Source organism: Periplaneta americana, chromosome 16 (genome assembly GCF_040183065.1).
Source record: "Periplaneta americana isolate PAMFEO1 chromosome 16, P.americana_PAMFEO1_priV1, whole genome shotgun sequence".
NCBI lineage: Eukaryota > Metazoa > Arthropoda > Insecta > Blattodea > Blattidae > Periplaneta > Periplaneta americana.
This window is the reverse complement of record NC_091132.1, coordinates 161,335,536-161,353,621: the sequence shown is the minus strand read 5'-3', so window position 1 is coordinate 161,353,621 and position 18,086 is coordinate 161,335,536. Positions and strand designations below refer to the sequence as shown.

Genomic DNA, 18,086 nt, shown 5'->3' with positions numbered 1-18,086 from the left:
GAGAGAGAGTCCAAGTTTCACAACCATACAGAACAACCATTAATATAACTGTTTTATAAATTTTAACTTTAAGATTTTTTGACAGCAGACTGGATGATAAAAGCTTCTCAACCGAGAAATAACAGGCATTTCCCATATTTATTCTGTGTTTAATTTTCTCACAAGTATAATGTATATTTGTTACTGTTGCTCCCAGGTATTGTAATTTTTCCACCTCTTCAAAGGATAAATTTCCAATTTTTATATTTTCATTTCGTACATTATTCTCGTCACGAGACATAATCATATAGTTTGTCTTTTCGGGATTTACTTCCAAACCTATCTCTTTACTTGCTTCAAGTAAAATTCTTATGTGCCTTCTCCTGGGTTAACAATAAAAAAAGCACACTACTATTACTTTATCAGAGCAATGTGAACACAAATAATAACGTAGTGGAACAAGGAATGCAGCATAATCGTCGGACGACTATAGTCCTGAACACAGCAGAGTGATCAGAGAGAACAAGAATTGCAACTTTCTGCCTCAGCACTGATCATCATTGCCTCGGGAAATACCTTCACCACTTTGGAATAATGCCAACACCAACCTGCATCTTATGCAATTCCAAAGAAGACATGGCCAGACAACATCTACATCTACATACATGTCTAGACAACAGATCAACAAGGGAGCTGAGATACTAGAAAGTGATGAGTAAAATAATGGGTGTAATAGGAATATGATTCGTAAGCAATGTTCTTGCCATTAGATTAATACTAATAATAAAATAATAATAATTGTAATAACAATAAAATTAATAATAAAACTATCGTCTTTATCTTCATTTTCGTACTTATTAATATATTAATTGTACAATCAGTGACCAAGGATCGTAAATATGCACAGAAGCGTCCAGTGTACTGGTGACGAGATTCACAAAGTATCAAAAATAAAACAAAACATATAGGCTGTGCAGGCATTGGGAACCAAGTTTGTCAATGAACAAAAACTTTAGGGATTGTGGCAAAGAATCTGGCATATTGTAAGACATATACCCTACACGGATTAACTGACCACATGAGTTACTAAAGACGTACCCCGTATGGAAGACCTTTACTTTTAACGGCACATAATAGGCTATTCTTATTTTTATTACATTAATGTGCTAATAAAGAGACACGGACCAATAATAGCCAAGAACAATACACACAAGAGTATTACGGAATTAAAAATTGAACAGAATTAAAATTTAAAATTGCAATCAACAGAAGTTTTCTAATTTATCTGTTAGAACTCAGGATCTGTGATGGACATGCTGCAGAGAAGTAGGACTCACTTCCTTCAAAGCTATACACAAAAGCCTACTAGAACTGCTGGATCAAACCTGAGAAAACAACAGGAACTATATTTCCTGAGTACATTCCATTAGTCAATGAAAATGGTCAGTGAACTGTTCTCTATTAAATGTGAAAAGTTGAAGGCAGGTCTATGCCTTGGTATTATCTTTGAGAGCAGCACCGTCAGCTCCACTAGTTGGCAGTTGCAGGTGTGGTAAAGTAGCAGCAGGGCAGGTGTTCGTGATAGTGATAGAATATTATATCATTCATCCCATTTATGTCCGCAAGGTATCTTGCAGTTTTGATATATAAATAATCACGTGGAAATGATAAATTTTGTTTATGTCGTCATTGCATAATAGAGCAGTAAAACCAAAAACAATTTAGGGACTCGTATATTACACTCACCTCTCGGTTGAGACTTCATTCTCTTCTGCTGTTCCTTCCAGTTTGACCTCCTTCACTTGATCCAACTCACAAAACTCTTCCTGTAGCAGAAGATTATGTAAGACAGACACAGAGCACAATAATACATGAAAATCAAGCACTAAAAATGTACAACTCGTCCAATCTTTAAAGCAAAGTCAGTAATGGAAACATTTTGTGAAGGATGTGGGCATCCATTTTGACACTAATGGATTACCAGCAAGTACGGTATATGATTCAAATAAACTAAACAGTGCTAGTAAAACAATTAACTTGAAAATTGGACAGTAAAAGTTATCACAGGGATGACTGTAGCAGCTACATCAGCCGGAAAGTAACAGAGAGAGAACTACCGACCAACACACTTCATAAACTGCACTCACCTCAGCTTCACTCTTCAGCATAGGAAAGTCAAATGGCACAGCAGATTCTTGAAATACTATCTCCGATTTCATGTCATATCTGTGGTCTATACATTCAGTTTTTACTTTAGTGACGTCCAAATCTAATAAATTTCCTTCCTGAAACAAAAATTACAAAATATTTAGACAAAAGAGAATAAAAGTTGTTCACGAAAACCCGTGACTATAAAGTCCGCCCACATTTTTATTCATACCGATGTCAACAAACGCAAAAGTACCTATTCCCAAACCAATATTAAAATAATTTATCTGAAAAACGTTGTAAGGCAGGATATACGAGTAAAAGAATATATTTATTGTATGACATTTTGTTGCCAGTATGATCAGAAGAATCCAAAACAAAATAGAAAGGTTAATGTTATTCTAAATAACCTATTATTGATTCAGTTTTATATTATTTAAATGTTCTACTAAAAGTCCATGCAAGTAAAAGAAACTTCAAGGTTTTTGTCTTTGTAATATATTTCCTGAAGGTAAGTATTCACACCATTTTGTGAGTATGTGTGTTTTATGTGAAACAAACTTCCGTTTGTAACCTCACATTCACAAATTTGAACTTTTTTAGTTATGTTTCATTTCGTGGAGAAAGAGCAAGTAATTACAAAGGAATGCGCTGCCTAGTTATAAATGAAGCATTTAGAATAGTACATTATGCAACGAGCCTATAATTGTAGTAATTAAAACACGAGTATGTTTATAAAACGAGCGCAAGCGAGTTTCATAATTTTCATACGAGTGTCTTAATTACCATTATAGTCAAGTTTCATACGACTTTTTATGCTCGACCATATTTCTAACTTGAAATTATTCAGAAGTATTCCTTTTATTCTTATCTGACTGAGGAGCGGAACTGACCATGTGCAATACCTCGTAAATTGTGAGATGTGCGCAGACGCGAAAGTATTGATTTTTTCCGACAAACAAATGTCCACATTGACCTTGATATAATCTAGAGGGTAAAATAAACATTAATCTTGGTGTATAATTGAAATTAAATTAGACACTGAAAAACGAGGTGACAAAACGAATTTATTTGAATTTTATTTACAATTAACGCTAATTAGTATAGTAACAGAACTTACTATATTTCAAATGTAGGTGATTTATTGTATAATTGGTGAAATGAATTTGCGGGAATATGCTGGAAAGGCTGGAAGATAACGGTGAATTGATGTTAATTTGTGTGTTGTTTTCTTCGACTGAGTTTAATATTGTATTTGACATTTCAATTTTATTTCGGATCGATACTTCAACATAATCTTCTGCGACAGTATTGGATTTCCAGCCTCAGTGACGTTTCGCTATTTGTCTTTTGATTGCATATCCGAGAATAATCCATCCTTGCGCTTTCATATTGCTACAATGCTATTTTATGACTGATGGAACGCATGGACTTTAATAAATGAGTGTACTTTAATGAGGTCCATTAAAGGGCTGCTACCAGGTGTATAATTACTACATTTCGGCATGGTCGAGCATAAAATAGTAATTGCTCTCAATATACCTCAGATAAAGACTTCTTCTCTTCTATATCTGTGATACCACTTGTCTGTATACCCATTGGGTCGGAACCAGGTTCCATCTTGATCACGTCCATTACAACTGAAAAAGGAAATAAAGTAATATAAGTTAATATGCAGAATGTGAAATACTGAGATAGACTTACTAGCTTGGCAATAAGTCCACATCTGCGCAGTGTATTATTTCTGTGCGAGGGCCACAACACACAAAAGTTGCCACAAAAATACAAACGAATGTGTACATCAGCTCAGATGAGCATGTGATACTAGCAATAAAATACAGTAGTTGTCTAACAATAAAGTCGAGGATTTCACGATAGTGTTTGTCTCTAAGTTCTATATATGATTTGTTCCACTGGATTCGATCGGGCGTTTTCAACAAAATGCTGATGTTTACTAAATAGTGTCGGATGAGTAAAGTAGGAAATAGACGAAGTGAAAAAAGAAAACTAAGGACATGAGAGACACAGTGTAGAACAATGGAAGATAAGTGTACGAGTCGCTTAAATTATGTAAAGTATAAGAATATAGTGTAAAGATAGTGAATTATTTAGTGAAGTGATGTAAATAGCAAAATGATCGACAATTATAAATTAGTCATGTTACATGTCAGTAAGGACTAAGAATTAGGAAAGTTAGGAATACAGCATCAGGTGGGATATATATATATTATGAGTACAAAAAGTAAGAGATAGAATTGGTCATGAAAATAAAGAGAGAATAAATAGCAAAAAAAACGGTAGGAGTAGACAAATTAATTTCGGATATGTTTCAGAACGATATACAGTGTGTAATTTCCCAATTAAATTTTGAAAAGTTCCCGCTCATATTGTAGGTTGGCGTTGGTTTCCTCCTGTTTCACAACTAATGTTTTATAGTGACTGAGTTGACATGACCAACTATCACATAGGCTAACCTCATCACTATCAGTGTTACTATATTCACAATGAAATCATATTGTACAACTGTCACAAAATACTCCCTGACCAACTCTCCTACGACACGCACCACAGCTTCCACTCAAGTCACACACCTTAGCAACATGTGACTGGGACAATAATTCACCAAACAAATTAGGCCTACCTATGTAAGTAATTTCAAAATATAATATGCATTGCAGTCGAATTAATGTAGATAAAATATAAGCAATGTGTGAAATATGTGATATTTTGAGTGATATAAAATATATCAAGATGTGACAGATATAAGAGGAAGTGAAGGAGAGATGGGGGGGGGGGATGAGGAGATCAGGAGTGTAATTTCGTTTCTATTTCCGAGTAAATAAGATGACGTCATGAGAACCGATATACGAAATATTCGCTCCTTCAGTATTGTGCACTTGTTCCTTCCTGCGTAATCAGAGTAAAACATTCTCTGCAACATTCAGATAAAGCTTATAATAATTATTAATGTGCAGAGTAGTATTCACAAGACCCCAAGTTCCATATAAGACAAATACTGCAAAAAGAATGAGACAATACAACATACAATTGGTAAGCAAGAATCAACTGTATGTCATACGACATAAGTGAAAACATTTGCAGAAATGTATCAAATATGAATGAGGTCTCGCCCACCTCATTATATTTTGCTCGACTAGTATGACTAGTCAGTTTGTTTTTATACCATTAAGTACGAGAAAAATTCGTACCGGCACCGGGAATCGAACCCAGGACCTCTCAGCTGTGCGCGCTAGAGTGCTCTGTAACCAACTGAGCTATGCCGGGACCCGATTCACGACGCCGGCCGAACTCCTCTCGTAGTATCGATACTACGATTCCCGGTGCCGGTACGAATTTTTCTCGTACTTAATGGTATTTGCAGAAATACATTATACATAATACCACGCAAAGAATGAAATACATGTCTCTAGTACAATCTGTTATAAAGCACAACGGATTGAAAGTCATGAAGAAAGTTTGAGGATGTCGTTTACTCCTGTCTTTTGCGGAATACAATCCAACAGTATATTGCCCACTGTGCACTGAAATACTTAAATTTACATACCTGCTTTGGGCCGTAAAACGTAATTACGAGGTAAGACCAAAATTAGCACAGAATAATTAGCTCTATACAGCCAATATATAGAGACCTAAAAGAATCGTCTAGAAAGGATAACTACGCTAGCTGGATAGTAATTCACATAGAAGACCGTGACACGTAGGTTTCTGGATTACCTATGCGCAGTAATGTGAAAATTATAAACTGGATAAACAATCCTGCCAGAGGATTTCCTTAGCCTCTTAAGAGGATTATCGGGATGAGCCCTAAAAGAAATGGGTCACGGACCTACATTCCTTTGTCCATAGAGATTCCGTTAATATTGCAAACAATTTTCGACAAAGATGCACTGGCTTAGGTGCGTACATTACCCTGTTACTTGAGCGACGTTACCCCACTTTATTCGCACAGGGGACTTTTACAGTTCAGACTTACAAATCCAGGTGTTTCTTCTAGCGGTCTTAGGTCAGCCTTCGAAAATCACACTTGTCACATGAGCGAGTTTACTGGACTCCACTGGCACTGTGAAAGGATGAAGTACCTCTCAATGTACAACTAACACCTTTCGGCGTTTGTTATTGTGATCGTTAAGTGAACTCCTGTAACGCCTCCCTCTGCTCCTTTTATGTGGTATCTATTATAATTTACGTCCATTTCCGGCTTTTACTTTCAGTGGAGGAACGAACTAGTATCGACATGGCGGATGTTAATCGTGCGAACAGTGAGCTGCCGCCTTCTGAGCTAAATAAACTCAGTAAAAAAACGCTTATTGAGATCCTTGTGAGTAAAAGTGTTCCCTCCGATGTTAGTGAAGTGGTTAGTAAATACTTTCAACATTTCTTTCATCAAGAGGGAGAAATTGTGATACACGAGTGTAGTGGGCGTGGCACAATGTCGGACTATGTGGATAGTGTGGATAAAACATTATTACCTCCTGAGGTTGAAACGATTTATAAATTAATTGAATAACTAGAAAAGAGAGTGAAAGATCAAGAGGTAATTATTGATCTCTTGAAGGACAAACAGGAATTATACGAACAAACAGAAACTACAAAAGAAGATAACATAACCTGTACAGCAAACATCCCACGGAAATTGGTAAGCTACGAAAATGTATCTAAACCAAAAGTAAGTTCTATAAATCCAGCAGTAAACATAGAACCTGCAAGTAATTCTACGGATAAAGAGACAGATCCATAGATACTTGGGCCAGTGTAGTTAGTCGGAATAAAAGAAAGATTAGGCCTAAGGAAATTATACGTGGGGCTAATAATACATGCAAACTAAAGGCTGTAGAAAAGCTACCTCGAAGTAAAGCATTATTTGTAACGAGGCTAGAACTGGCTGTCACTAAGGAAGATACAGAAGATTTAGTTAAAGAAAGTGGATATGAGCCTATGAAGATAAACAAAATTAAAACCAAATATAACTCTTACTCCTCCTTTCACATTGAAGTGGAAGAAGAAAAGTTTAGTAATCTGACAGACCCTGAATTATGGCCCACTGGAGTGTTTGTGTCAGAATTTTACGGTCGACTTCATCCAAATCAAATCGCAAGAGATCCCAATGCAGATTCTTCATCTGTGTCAGCCTGACTCGAAGTTGGTTCAGGGCAGTCTGATAGAAACAATTTGACAATTTTTTATATGAATGTACAATGTCTGAGAAACAGGGTGGAAGAATTAAACTTATACTTTGGTGATAAAGAGTTTAGTGTGGTTTGTTTCAGTGAACATTGGTTAATAAGTAGTGAAATAAGTTATGTGCAACTTGATGACTATTTTTTAGGAAATGCTTTTTGCCGAACTAAATAAAAAAATGGCGGTGTTGTAATTTATGTTAAAAACATCTAAATTACAAACAGATTGATGTAGGTCATATATGTGATGAAAAAAATTTTGAGATGACCGTAATTGAATTAAGTGATCATAAGCTGATAATTGCTGCATTGTATATATCACCAGATGGCTGTGTTTATATATTTTTAGAGAACATGGAAAAATGTCTAAATTTCCTAACATCTTTAAAGGGCGAGGCAGTAATCTGTGGCGACATAAATGCTCATTTTGACGTAACTTCTAGTAGGCAGTCAGCCTTTTGTTACAAAACCTTCTAAGTCAAGAAGGTTTTCATTGCGTAAATCGAGAACCTACAAGAATTAATGCATGCCTGGATAATATAATAACAAATATGGATCAGAACAATTATATGTGCTCTTTAGTTAAGAATAACATATCTGACTATGATGCACTAAAGTTTGTAGTTAAGCGTAACGCTAATGTAAATCAATATAGTATGATATTAACTAGATGTTTTACAGATTTGGGTATACAACATTTTTCAAATACATTGAGAAGTAATGATTGGTCTAACATCTTAGATAAAAATAAGTATTCCGCGGAAAGAAATTTTGAATTATTTTTTTAAACTTTTTTACAGGAGTTTGACATGTTTCCCTGTCGTAAAGAGGTCTATGAAATCGTGTACTTTATTAGGCTCTAAAGGTAAAAGTTGGTATTCCCCTAAATTACATGCTATGAAAGATAAATTAATGTTACTACAAGATATGTGTAAAAAAAAAACTTGTGTGATAACAAAATAGTCAAAGATTATCAGGTTTCCTATAGGAAAGAGATACAGGCTGAGAAACAAAAGGCTAATGAAATGTTTATAAATAAAGCTGATAATAAATGTAGGGCAGCTTGGTCAATAATAAATTCTATAGCTCAAAAAGGTGAAAACAAAAATAAGAATTGTGGGGATCTGCATCCAAATGTTTTAAATGATTATTTTACAAAACCAATAGGTAAAATCATCTCCGGTATACCTACATCATTAGAAGAAGCATTAAATAGTCTTCATCAGTCAAACATTCGAGTTAATGTTAATTTCACCGTAAGTGAGGTATCTTGTGAACAGGTCTTTGAAGCCATTTGTAAGTTAAATGATACTAAGAGCAAAGATTATTATGAGATATCGGCCAACCTTGTAAAATCAGTCGCTAATAGTATAGTTATGCCAATGACTCACTGTATTAAATTGTGTATACTACAAGGTGTATTTCCAAATATGTTAAAAATAGCAAAAGTTATACCTATATACAAGAAGGGTGACATTACATTGCCTAGTAGTTTTCGGCCTATCTCCTTAGTCCCAATATTTAGTAAAATCTTTGAAATCTTGATAAAAGATCAATTCTATAGTTATATTGAAACTAATAACTTAATCTCAAATCAGCAGTATGGTTTCCGTACAGTGGCTGCAGTAAATTCTCTTTTGGAAACTGTATATCATGCATATGAAAATGGTGAAAGTACAAAGGCAATTTTTTGTGACCTTAGTAAGGCATTTGATTGTGTTAATCATAAGATCCTGTTGGCAAAACTTGAGTACTATGGTGTGAATGGAAAAGAAATTAAACTGTTTAAATCGTATCTTGAAGAAAGATTTCAAATTGTTTCTGTAAATGGTGTACAATCTGAATCAACACACGTTTTAGTGGGGGTCCCTCAGGACTCCATTTTAGGTCCTTTACTGTTTATAGTTATGTTAAATGATGTTGGACAATTTGTAAACTGTAATTCTAAAGTTATTTTGTATGCAGATGATACAACTTTCGTAAATGTTAATAGGTGACTTGATATTCTTACAGAACAAACAGAAAGCACATTACAGCAGTGTAAAGTTTGGTTTCATAAAAATGTTTTTTTTTATCAATGATGAAAAAACACAAATGCTGACATTTACTAAAAAAGATATTAGTGAGTGTAACCAAGAGGATATTAAACTGTTAGGTTTCCTCATAGATAGACATCTATCTTGGAAATCACATATTAGGTATGTATGCATTAAGTTATCTTCTGTAACCTATTTGTTAAAAAAATTGATGAACATTGTTAGTTTTGAATATGTTCGAAATGCATACTTTGCCTTTTTTCAAAGTGTATTCAGATATGGACTTATTTTGTGGGGAAATCCTAGTGATATTACGGACATTTTATTAATTCAAAAGAAAGTTATTAGAATACTGATAGCTTCAAAAAGTAGAACAACTGTAGACCCCTGTTCATACAGACAGGTATTCAGACCGTCATAAATCTGTACATATATGATGTTCTAGTGTTTATGAAACAACATTTGCAAGATTTTAATATGAGAAGTGAGATACACAATCATACAACGAGGAATAGGCAATTATTAGATTATCCACTTTGTAGACTTAGTGTGACAAAAAAAATGCTATAAATTGATTGGAATCAAATTATTTACTAAGCTCTCTATAAACATTCAACTCCTTTCTGTTGAAAGTTATAAAACAAAATTGTACAGTTGGTTAATTAAAAACCCACTTTACTCAATAAATGACTTCTTTGAAATTGACATACATTTTAAACAATGCAGTTTTAAGTGTTATGGTTGTTGTTTCTTAATTTTTTTTAATAGTGAGATTTTAAATGAAACCTAATGGTATATCAATTTACATTTAAATTTCAATGTATTAGTGAACAGAACAAATTGCACTACTTTATGTTGCATTTTCAAAGTTTATTATTAGCCTCTGTTTGAAGTATTCTTAATTAGTTATTAAACATATGACAATTAGTACTTGATATTGTCTTTTATCTAGTAAATATAGTACTTTTAACTTTATATTATGTAATTTGATAAATATCTACATAATTTTATAATTAAATTTTTATTTTGTATATATATATATATATATATATATATATATATATATATATATATGAAATGTACTGCGGTAAGACTGAAACAATTGACAATGTCTATAGTGAAGTTTTTCATTCAATGACAATAAAGATTATTATTATTATTATTTTTATTATTATTAAACCAGAGAGAGAAAAGTGGCTAACAGGCTTGGAGATCACATATTCAATTTTTCTCAGCCCCAAACTCCCTTGTTAGCACACCTCCCATGCATTTTAAAGCTTTTCCTCCAGTTTCCCTCTCTTTCAACCAAATTCGTCCACGGCTGTATATAAATTCTGACAAAAAATGTGAAGATTTACTTCGCATTATTGGCACTCTTGAATCGCATCTCTCTCTCCTTCTAATTAACATGGGAGATGGATGGTTAGGCGAAAGAAAAACGTATTTTAATAAAATGTCTCTTTAATTTTAACATTATTATGCCGAAATAGTGTGCTGCATTAGGCTATAAATCAGGAGTGGATGCACATTCTGAATAAGGAGATTCTCCTGACTGTTTAGTTTTAGTTTACATTTTCCGTTAGCAGTAGAAGCAGAGAATAGTGCACTGCGGTACGCATTTGACAGTTTCTGTCTGTTCTAATAGGAAAGTTCCCAGTTCAAACTTGTTCCACAGCTTGCTGTAATGTGACAGCACGCATTTCTCGCATTTTGCTACTCGACTTCTAAAAATGCAACAAATTTTGAATGTAAATGTGCAAAAATGTGACAACCACATTGGACTTGTGAAACGAAGATGGTAATGCAGTAATTGAAATCAGAGATGTGTTTCAACTAATCAGTTCTGGAGAATCTGAATGTAAATGAAATGCTCATGTCACGGGCAATGTTCAAAAAAATATTGAGCAATAGTTTTTCAGGAATGGATTTGAAAAATTTGGTACAGTTCACGTATGTTATGAAGTTAACTGAACAATTTCTTCTAATTGACTTATATACAGTAATTCCATAGCATATCGTAAACTGTGCGCGAGTATTTAGTTGCATAAATCTTGTAAACCCTGTAATTAGAAACCGTCTTTGAGTAAAAGGAGTTAGCACTCTGCTAATAATAAATCTTGAAGAGCCTACTGGTAAGGAATTTGAATGTTTAGAGTGCGCATAAAATAACGTATTTTGATGTGATGTAAATTCAGCAGTAATGGATTCTAAACACACCTACGTCTAATGATTTACTTGCATATGCACATCTAGAGTGTGGTAAGATGGACTTAAAGTAATAAAACGCCAAGAAACAAATTACATATATTTTTGTTTCTATAAATCTTATTAAATTAATCTTTTTTGTACAATTATTTAGAATATTTTACAACATTTTCTTATTTTTCACACAAATTTAATTTTTTATTTGTGGATTTTTGCGACAATTATTTATTTTCTAGCTTAAAGCCTGTGTGAGAGTATTACCTTCCAAAACCCTCTGACGTATTTGGGAAGAAGAAAGTCCAGGAAAAAAAAAGGTCACGAATATAATCATTTTGAGGTCGATTTACGGCTTTAAAATACAGTAGTTTCCTGTATTACATAGAGTTAGGCGTGTCTGAATAGTCCCATAGTGAGCTATAGGTTGTCCACATAGCTCTCTTCTATTTGCAGGTAAATGACTAGTATATATTTCATTACGTCCTCCAGGGCTATATGTGGAGCATTGAGAGTGGCTAAGGCAAATTCATAAATATGTAGGCTACTAATTTCAGATATACAATCATAACAGATTGAGATACATAACTGATCAGATTTAACTTGTTTGAATCTGAAATAGTATTTAAAACTGTAGATAAAATATTATCAAAAATCTTCAGCCAATGAGTCCATACTTTGTTAGCCAAATCAAAACGAGGATCAGCATCTGGTCTGAGATATTTATCCGTAACGAATATAGTTATTTTGTTGTTTAAATTCTAATGAAAATACATAACAAATTTATTCCGACGTTGATCAACAAAAACTCTACGCCTATATACGTTTTAAGTAGTAACTTACAGTATAATCCATTTGAATCTTTCGTACACTACTTCTAACACTTGAATATAAATAATTAATTAAATGGCGACCTTACTCGTGTTAATTATGTAAGGATGTGCGGCGTATACAAACTCACATGCAATAATTGCGACAGTTTCTACATTGGACAGACAGGCAGATCATTCCAAACTCGATACTAAGAACAAATTAACCTCGTTCCTTACTATATATTTTACCAGTTTTGTGAAAAAAAGTGTCATATGTTTTATTTTCGTTAAGAGGTCATTTAATATTGCAGAATCACTATACATCACTAATTTTCTTACATACCTAAAAAATCGCTATGAAATAGACATACATTCATACCTGAATTACTATCCCGAGTTATCTTGTGCACCTTGATTCCAGCTCTGGTAGTTGTCCCACTTTGATTTTCTTCTGAACTATTTACCAACTTATGTTTTTTTATGGATTAATTTATGAGGTACAATACCAGTTCAGTTATCAAGGCGTTAAATGTTGCTTGTCGTGTGATAGACTGGAAAGCAGCGTATTACGCACAGTGGCACATTGCATTCCGGACAGTTGTATCTGCTCTCCTATATGAGAGCGTTTTGGGAAGAATGGTGTAGCAGTCATTGAATATTTGTACCAGTACATCTGTTCTTCATGTTTGTAAATAATGTTCTGCAGTATGACTATGCCCAAAAGTACACGTATTTCAGATTCTGTAGTAGGCCGCCACGAATTATTTTCAGCATTCTGTGAACACTTATTAGCATGCCGAATCGTCTCCTCGAATATAATGTTGATGAGGTCATTATTAAAGAATAATTTAAAAAATTGAGAATTATCGTTATCAGAAATATTGTTAAAATTTCAGGGAATGAGGACCCCGGAGGTGCAGAAGAAATGGTCTTCTATTCAAACCACTGTCGAAAAGATGGGACATCAATTGATCTAAATTTGTTTGTTGGTCTATAACTTCCTGTTCTGATACCGATGTTTCATTTCCTAGACATCTACAGGGATATATTCCTGATCAAGAATTTCGGAATCACTAACTTGATCCATATTTACACAAAACAGCATAAGAACACTAAACACAAACAGAAACCGCCAAAACTAACTAGCATCTACTCACTACTGTGTATGAATGCTATATGAGCATAGAATTCCACTCGCAAGGAAGAAGTACAAAACACAACACCAGATATAGCAATATCACTAACTTCTGCAGCCATCTAGTGAGGAAAAGGTTAATGAAAGAATGGAAACGTATATATTCGGGATATAATCCTTAGCAGCGAAAATGGGACTCAAACGAATTAACTCGGGTTAATAAATTTTGACACAAGTTAGCAACAACTCGGGTTAATCAGAGAAGTGGTTAAAACAATAACCAGAGGCCACAATACATCTACATATGCCGAACACATAACTAATGCCAACCACACATACAATAACATAAATACAGACATAGAAATCCTACACATAGAACCGAAAAACCGTAAACTCAACACACTAGAACAATATGAAATATACAGACTCACTAAAACACACCCTCATCAAATTCTCAACACACAGATGAATTTCAGAACACACACACTATTTGACAGCAGATTTCAATACTTTTCAACAATCGAACGCACCCACACAACAGACAGCGAACTTCGAGATGACGCCGAGATCTAGTAGGTTCTGAGGATGGTCTGAAGAAGCACCGAAACACCTGTAAGCCGCACATCCTTACACAATTAACACGAGTAAGATCGCCATTTAATCAATTATTTAGTACAGTATAACTTAACTTTTCCAAACAGTATATTAGTAATTGAGTAATGAACAAGTGAATATAATCAGATTCCTAAGTATGCCTACCTCATTTTATCCATATATGTTTGTATATTTCGTATTGTTCAAGTACATTTATATCGGTGCTAGTTCACATAAAAAATATTCACCCAAATGAAATTTGACCCATGGACAATGGAGGCACCGGAGAATTCACCCATACAAATTGACCCAAGTGAAAATTAGAACAAAGGAAATTCACGTATACAGTAGTTATTATTTTATATATTTTTAAAATTGATATAGCAATAATTTAGTTGAAACGAAGTTCCGAATAGTTTACATATCTCCTGAAAAACTTTAAGCCTATTTTATTGCAGAAACCGAGTCTTGGATGAATTTATTCAGATTTGAATGTTGTAACCACAGGCACGCAAATAATCTACGATACGTCCTTCGTCTTTGAATTTATCATACTTATGTGAAATATTTTGCAGCCTTATATATAAGATTTTATATTTTTGTTTTTGTGCTTCTTTTACTCTTCGTCCTAGATCCAAATCCTGGATCATTCTGCCTACATCTGAATGCTCATCCTTTAAATAACGTATGAGTTTGTATAAAGTGGGATGTTTCTTACAAGCAATGTTCTGGAAGCGGTTGTGCCATGCTTCTGTGTTAATCGTGTGGGGTTCACTTGATCTAGCTGCTTCGAACTGATTCCATATGTGAGGAGCACAACGAGCTTCTGTAGCAGGCCGACTCCCTCCTGCAGTAATAATCCCAATGCAGGTGGCCTTGAAATATTAGACGAAATCTGTTATCATTCTGGGCATGGTCTCCAGAACAGTATGAAAACACGCTGGTACATCTTCGACAGGATCAAATGCTAATGAGAGCAATTCTGGTGGTATAACTCGAAGATCTCGGGTAGATTTTGGGTGGGCAGAAAAGATCCTCTGGCCTTTGGTTTATACTTCTTGTTAGGGATTTCCTCAAAGCAAAAACTGAAGCATGTCTGATGGCACCCACTGCAGTTCACGTTCAATAATCTGAGCTGAAGCTGCTGGATTTAGTGCTGTACATCGACGCACTGCTTCCACCTCTTCATGTGGTGGAGGATGGACATCTTCATCTACTTTATATATTGCACTTTTACATAGGATCCATTTGGTGCTGTGGTCCCCCGTTTTGGGCCATGAGTTTCCCCACTGCAAACCCATATTCCTTGGTTCGATTGGAATTTCTGGGGTGAAGGTTGCTTACGCATGATCCTATTTAAATGTACAGCTATAACACGAACAGTGCATCGTGGTACTATTTGAAATAATTAAACTTAAAATAAAATTATTTGTATTAAGTTCATTATGTTGTTTATGATTATTAACTCTTAAGAAATCGCGCAATGATTCCTACAATGATACTCGTGTGGGGTGTTATTCCATCCCAATTAATATGCCTGCTTGATACCGTAATAGTGATATTTGTCCAGATATTGTTAAAATCATCAACATGCAAGTAATTTTCACCTTTTAAATATAATAAAATGGAGTAGTTAGTAAAAATTGACAATTTTAAAACTACCAAAAGATCTGACATCTAACAGACTCTGCTCAATCAAATCGTTCTCATTGCCCTTGCACACTTTTGAAATAGGCCAATACTAACACATAAACGGGGTAATTAATTGCATTTGAAAATAAGGGGTATCAAACGTCAATCATGTGAATTCACTCTGTGTCACTGAATAGTTTGCTCTTCCGAACTTTCGAAGCATTTCTAACAAGCCAACAGCAGTACCCATAGTATTAAAACCGAACGACACAAAGCTGGCTAATATGATAGGCAACTTATTTGGCTAAACTAACTTTGAGGTAGTTTCCTTCGTATTCCCCTTATACACCTTGCATATACGAATCTGTGACAGGCCAGGTTTCGTTAGTTTGAGCTTTTATTATGCATAGACATATATAATCAACGACTAAACTAGCGCTGAAGCAGTACAATTCTTACTCAGCATACACACGTTGCATATAAGAATTAGTGGCAGGTTAGTTTTGGTTAGTTTAGGCTTTGTTATTCTTTGCATATACGATCAACTGCATTTCCACAAAAAATCAAATTGAACTATTTTCACTTCCGAAATCACCGAAACTACCTCAGATCTAGTTTATCCCGATCAACTTCATCTCCACAAAATTTCCTTATAAATGCAACGATTTTCACGTCCGAACACGTTGCACACACGTCGGTATTGAATAGCTTCATTACAATGTGCACGAAAGAATGCATTTAGATTTGAACAGCGTCTATAAAAGTTCCCACTCACTTCACAAACGAATGGCTTCTGACGTGTGTACCCGTGAATGTTAATTGAAATGCACGGTGACCGAAAAACTCTTTCCAAAGACGTCACAACGGAATGGTTTCAAGCCTAAATGTACGCGCGAACGCATATCGCGGTATTTCGAGAGTGAAAAATACTTTCCACACACATCACAACAGAATGGCTTCTCGCCTCAGTGCACCAGAGAATAATGCCTTTTCAAAGTAGAAGACTTTGCAAAACACCTCCCACAAACATCACAACTGAAAGGCTTCTCGCCTGTATGTACCATTGAATGCCCTTTAAGATGTTCTGACCTTCCAAAACATTTGCCACACACGTCACAGCTGAATGGTTTCTCGCCAGAATGCACGCGTGAATGTCTCTTGATATCGTTTGACTTTGAAAAGCTCTTGCCACAAACGTCACAACTGAATGGTTTTAAGTTACGACTGAAGCGCTTTTCGCCACTGTGCACCATTGAATGCCCTTTAAGAAGTTCAGACCTTGCAAAGCATTTCCCACACACGTCGCAACTAAATGGTTTCGCGCCCGTGTGAAGGCGTGAATGCTTATTCAGATAGTTGGACTTTGAAAAGCACCTTCCACAAACGTCACAACTGAATGGTTTCACGCCAGAGTGTACGGATGAATGTGCATCGAGGTAGTACGATAACGCAAAACACTTTCCACAAATTTCACAACGGAATGGCTTCTCACCACTGTGCACCACCGAATGGTTTTTCAGAGTTCCCGACCTTGCAAAACACATTCCACAGACGTCACAGCTGAATGGTTTCTCGCCAGTGTGAACAATTGAATGAGTTTTAAGATATTCAGACCTTACAAAGCATTTCCCACACACGTCGCAACTGAATGGTTTCGCGACCGTGTGCACGAGTGAATGCTTCTTCAGATAGTTTGAGTTTGAAAAACACTTTCCACAAACGTCACAAACAAATGGTTTTACGCCTGAGTGTACGGATGAATGCGCATCGAGATATTTCGAGAGCGAAAAACACTTTCCACAAACGACACAACTGAATGGCTTCTCGCCAGTATGCACCACTGAATGCTTCTTGAGATGTTCAGACCTTGCAAAACACTTCCCACATACGTCGCAGCAGAATGGCCTCTCGTTTGTGTGCACGCGTGAATGTTGCTTGAGATAGTCGGATTTAGAAAAGCACTTTCCACAAACGTCACAACTGAATTGTTTTTCGCTTGAGTGAACGTGTGAATGCTTTTCGAAATCTTTGGACTGGGAAAAACACTTTCCACACACATTGCAATTGAATTGCTTGTTACATTTATGTACGAGGTAATGGCCTTTCAGTCTTGCAAAGTCGAGAAAAGACATTCCGCAAATATCACAATCGTATTTCTTGCCGTCGTCCTCTTCAGGAATATTTTCGCAGAATATTGCAACTCCATTATTATGGCTAGCTGCAACACTAAAATTGTGAGTGCCATTAGTCAAATGAATGTCTAAATTTCCAATATGGAAATATATGTCACAAGTAAAGTAACATAGGAGAAATTGACAATGGACTTCCATTTTAGTTAGTTCTGTATAGGTTA

General features: G+C 35.1%; 2 protein-coding genes across 5 annotated transcripts in view; both read right to left on the bottom strand.

Annotated features, from left to right (window-relative positions):
- Positions 1-5,839, bottom strand: part of LOC138691650 (gastrula zinc finger protein XlCGF26.1-like) — a 54,368-nt gene extending 48,529 nt beyond the window's left edge. The window contains exons 1-4 of one of the 2 annotated variants that reach the window (XM_069813843.1): positions 5,693-5,839; positions 3,670-3,767; positions 2,127-2,264; positions 1,726-1,805 (exon numbers count right to left, since the gene is read on the bottom strand). In XM_069813843.1, the coding sequence (XP_069669944.1) occupies positions 1,726-1,805; positions 2,127-2,264; positions 3,670-3,762 (311 nt within the window). In that variant the 5' untranslated portion in view covers positions 3,763-3,767; positions 5,693-5,839. The remainder of the gene's footprint in view (positions 1-1,725; positions 1,806-2,126; positions 2,265-3,669; positions 3,768-5,692) is intronic. The other variant, XM_069813846.1, reaches the window with a different exon arrangement.
- Positions 5,840-10,462: 4,623 nt separating this feature from the next.
- The window catches only part of LOC138691649 (zinc finger protein 235-like), a 34,269-nt gene continuing 26,645 nt past the window's right edge, over positions 10,463-18,086 (bottom strand). For all 3 annotated transcript variants that reach the window (XM_069813837.1, XM_069813838.1, XM_069813839.1), the window contains one exon: positions 10,463-17,959. In XM_069813837.1, coding sequence (XP_069669938.1) covers positions 16,699-17,959 — 1,261 coding nt within the window. In that variant the 3' untranslated portion in view covers positions 10,463-16,698. The remainder of the gene's footprint in view (positions 17,960-18,086) is intronic.